The following is a 5,000-nucleotide window of genomic DNA, read 5'->3' on the forward strand; positions in this document are numbered from 1 at the left end:
GAAAATACTTGGGTTCTCCCAATAAATCAAAAGTGTATCATGCCTGAATCTAACCGGAGTTCACGGTGGTGGAGGTGGGGGAAGCGGATCGGAAAAAAAAGGGATTCTAGTTGTAAGATATCTAATGAAACCGTAGCAGGAATTGAGATCTCATTCAAAGAGAAAGATAGCAAATATCTGGAGTTTCTTTTTTTATCCTATACGGATGATCCGATCCGCAAGGACCATGATTGGGAATTGTTTGATTGTCTTTCTTCGAGGAAGAAGCGAAACATAATCAACTTGAATTCGGGACAGCTATTCGAAATCTTAGGGAAAGACTTGATTTCTTATCTCATGTCTGCTTTTCGTGAAAAAAGACCAATTGAAGGGGAGGGTTTCTTCAAACAACAAGGAGCTGAGGCAACTATTCAATCAAATGATATTGAGCATGTTTCCCATCTCTTCTCGAGAAACAAGTGGGGTATTTCTTTGCAAAATTGTGCTCAATTTCATATGTGGCAATTCCGCCAAGATCTCTTCGTTAGTTGGGGGAAGAATGAGCACGAATCGGATTTTTTGAGGAACGTATCGAGAGAGAATTTGATTTGGTTAGACAATGTGTGGTTGGTAAACAAGGATCGGTTTTTTAGCAAGGTACGGAATGTATTGTCAAATATTCAATATGATTCCACAAGATCAAGATCTATTTTCGTTCAAGTAAGGGATTCTAGCCAATTGAAAGGATCTTCTGATCAATCCATAGATCATTTCGATTCCATTAGAAATGAGGATTCAGAATATCCCACATTGATCGATCAAACAGAGATTCAGCAACTAAAAGAAAGATCGATTCTTTGGGATCCTTCCTTTCTTCAAACGGAACGAACAGAGATAGAATCAGATCAATTCCCGAAATGCCTTTTTGGATCTTCCTCAATGTCCCGGCTATTCACGGAACGTGAGAAGCAGATGAATAATCATCTGCTTCCGGAAGAAATCGAAGAATTTCTTGGGAATCCTACAAGATCAATTCGTTCTTTTTTCTCTGACAGATGGTCAGAACTTCATCTGGGTTCGAATCCTATTGAGAGGTCCACCAGAGATCAGAAATTTTTGAAGAAAAAACAAGATGTTTCTTTTGTCCCTTCCAGGCGAGCGGAAAATAAGGAAATGGTTGATATATTCAAGATAATTACGTATTTACAAAATACCGTCTCAATTCATCCTATTTCATTCTTGAACAAAAATCCATTTTTTGATTTATTTCATCTATTCCATGACCGGAACAAAAGGGGATACACGTTACACCACGATTTTGAATCAGAAGAGAGATTTCAAGAAATGGCAGATCTATTCACTCTATCAATAACCGAGCCGGATCTGGTGTATCATAGGAGATTTGCCTTTTCTATTGATTCCTACGGGTTGGATCAAAAAAAATTCTTGAATCAGGTATTCAACTCCAGAGATGAATCGAAAAAGAAATCTTTATTGGTTCTACCTCCTCTTTTTTATGAAGAGAATGAATCTTTTTATCGAAGGATCAGAAAAAAATCGGCCCGGATCTACTGCGGGAATGATTTGGAAGATCCAAAACGAAAAACAGCGGTATTTGCTAGCAACAACATAATGGAGGCAGTCAATCAATATAGATTGATCCGAAATCTGATTCAAATCTATGGGTACATAAGAAATGTATCTAATCGATTCTTTTTAATGAATAGATCCGATCACAACTTCGAATATGGAATTCAAAGGGATCAAATAGGAAATGATACTCTGAATCATATAACTATAATGAAATATACGATCAACCAACATTTATCGAATTTGAAAAAGAGTCAGAAGAAATGGTTTGATCCTCTTATTTCTCGAACCGGGAGATCCATGAATCGGGATCCTGATGTATATAGATACAAATGGTCCAATGGGAGCAAGAATTTCCAGGAACATTTCCTTTCTGAACAGAAGAACCATTTTCAAGTAGTGTTCGATCGGTTACGTATTAATCAATATTCGATTGATTGGTCCGAGGTTATAGACAAACAAGATTTGTCTAAGTCACTTCGTTTCTTTTTGTCCAAGTCACTTCTCTTTTTGTCCAAGTCACTTCCCCTTTTCTTTGTGAGTATCGGGAATACCCCCATTCATAGGTCCGAGATCCACATCTATGAATTGAAAGGTCCGAATGATCAACTCCGCAATCAGTTGTTAGAATCAATAGGTGTTCAAATCGTTCATTTGAATAAATTGAAACCCTTCTTATTGGATGATCATGATACTTCCAAAAGACCGAAATCCTTGATCAATGGAGGAACAAGATTACCATTTTGCTTCAAAAAGATACCAAAGTGGGTGATTGACTCATTCCATACTAGAAATAATCGCAGGAAATCCTTTGATAACACGGATTCCTATTTATCAATGATATTCCATGATCGAGACAATTGGCTGAATCCCGTGAAACCATTTCATAGAAGTTCATTGATATCTTCTTTTTATAAAGCAAATCCACTTCGATTCTTGAATGATCCAAATCGCTTCTGGTTCTATTGTAACAAAAGATTCCCTTTTTATGTGGAAAAGACCCGTATCAATAATTATGATCCTACATATGGACAATTCCTCACTATCTTGTTCATTCGCAACAAAATATTTTCTTCGTGCGTCGGTAAAAAAAAACATATTTTTGGGGAGAGAGAGACTATTTTGCCAATCGAGTCACAGGTATCTGACATATTTATACCTAACGATTTTACACAAAGTGGTGACGAAAGGTATAACTTGTACAAATTTTTCCATTTTCCAATTCGATCCGAGCCATTCGTTCGTAGAGCTATTTACTCGATCGCAGACATTTCTACAACACCTCTAACAGAGGAACAAATAGTTAATTTTGAAAGAACTTATTGTCAGCCTCTTTCAGATATGAATCTATCTGATTCAGAAGGGAAGAACTTGCATGAGTATCTCAGTTTCAATTCAAACATGGATTTGATTCACACTCCATGTTCTGAGAAGGATTTCCCATCTGGAAAGAGGAAAAAAAAACGGAGTCTTTCTCTAAAGAAATGCGTTGAGAAAGGGCAGATGTATAGAACCTTTCAACGAGATAGTGCTCTTTTCAATCTCTCAAAATGGAATCTCTTCCAAACATATATGCCATGGTTCCTTACTTCGACAGGGTGGAAATATCTAAATTTCACCACCCTTTTAGAGATTTTTTCAGAACCATTGCCGATACTAAGGATACTAAGTAGCAGGCACAAATTTGTATCCGTTTTGAGAGATATTATGCATGTATCAGATATATCATGGCCAATTCCTCAGAAGATTCTTCCACAATGGACTCTGACTCTGAAAAGTAAGATTTCGAGTCTGATAAGTGAGATTTCGAGTAAGTGTTTACAGAATCTCCTTCTGTCCGAAGAAACGATTCATCGAAATAATGAGTCACCCGTTCCATTGATATGGACACATCTGAGATTAACAAATGCTCGGGAGTTCCTCTATTCAATCCTTTTCCTTCTTCTTGTTGCTGGATATCTCGTTCGCATACATCTTCTCTTTGTTTCCCGAGCCTCTAGTGAGTTACAGACAGAGTTAGAAAAGATCAAATCTTTGATGATTCCATCATACATGATTGAGTTGCGAAAACTTTTGGATAGGTATCCTACATCTGAATCTGAACTGAATTCTTTCTGGTTAAAGAATCTCTTTCTAGTTGCTCTGGAACAATTAGGAGATTTTCTGGAAGAAATACGGGTTTCTGCTTCTGGTGGCAACATGCTATTGGTTGGTGGTTCCGCTTATGGGGTCAAATCAATACGTTCTAAGAAGAAATATTTGAATATCAATCTCATCGATCTCAGAAGTATCATACAAAATCCCATCAATCGAATCGCTTTTTCGAGAAATACGAGACATCTAAGTCGTACAAGTAAAGAGATCTATTCATTGATAAGAAAAAGAAAAGGGGTGAACGGTGATTGGATTGATGAGAAAATAGAATCCTGGGTCGCGAACAGTGATTTGGTTGATGATGAAGAAAGAGAATTCTTGGTTCAGTTCTCCACCTTAACGACCGAAAAAGAAAAAAGGATTGATCAAATTCTATTGAGTCTGACTCATAGTGATCATTTATCAAAGAATGACTCTGGTTATCAAATGATTGAACAACCGGGATCAATTTACTTACGATACTTAGTTGACATTCATAAAAAGTATCTAATGAATTATGAGTTCAATAGATCCTGTTTAGCAGAAAGACGGATATTCCTTGCTCATTATCAGACAATCACTTATTCACAAACCCCGTGTGGGGCTAATAGTTTTCATTTCCCATCTCATGGAAAACCCTTCTCGCTCCGTTTAGCCCTATCCCCTTCTAGGGGTATTTTAGTGATAGGTTCTATAGGAACTGGACGATCCTATTTGGTCAAATACCTAGCGACAAACTCCCATGTTCCTTTCATTACGATATTTCCGAACAACTTTCCGTATTCGTATTACAAGCCTGAAGGTTTTTTTATTGATGATAGTGATAGTGACGATAGTGATTATCGTGACGATATCGATATTGATGATAGTGACGATATTGATGATGACCTTGATCTTGATACGGAGCTGCTAGATATGACGAATGTGCTAACTATGGATATGCCGCCGAGTATATACGGATTTTATATCGATATCACCTTTCGATTCGCATTAGCAAGAGCAATGTCTCCTTGCATAATATGGATTCCAAACATTCATGATCTGTATGTGAATTACAGATCCTTCGGTCTATTACAGAACTATCTCTCCAGAGATTGTGAAAGATATTCCACTAGAAATATTCTTGTTATTGGTTCGACTCATATTCCCCAAAAAGTGGATCCCGCTCTAATAGCTCCGAATAAATTAAATACATGCATTAAGATACGAAGGCTTCTTATTCAACAACAACGAAAGCACTTTTTCATTCTTTCATATACTAAAGGGTTTCACTTGGAAAAGAAAATGTTCCATACTAA

The 5,000-nt window shown here is 37.0% G+C and overlaps 1 protein-coding gene across 1 annotated transcript in view; it reads left to right on the top strand. All coding sequences in view use genetic code 11, as the record gives it.

Annotated features, from left to right (window-relative positions):
* Positions 1 to 5,000, top strand: part of ycf2 (putative chloroplast RF21) — a 6,810-nt gene that overhangs the window by 471 nt on the left and 1,339 nt on the right. Inside the window, exon 1 of the mRNA in view lies at positions 1 to 5,000. This exon is cut by the window's left edge and continues 471 nt beyond it; it is cut by the window's right edge and continues 1,339 nt beyond it. Within this exon, the coding sequence (YP_009659365.1) occupies positions 1 to 5,000 (5,000 nt within the window).

Source organism: Curcuma longa, chloroplast (genome assembly GCF_044706935.1).
Source record: "Curcuma longa voucher wen13706 chloroplast, complete genome".
Taxonomy (NCBI): Eukaryota; Viridiplantae; Streptophyta; class Magnoliopsida; order Zingiberales; family Zingiberaceae; genus Curcuma; species Curcuma longa.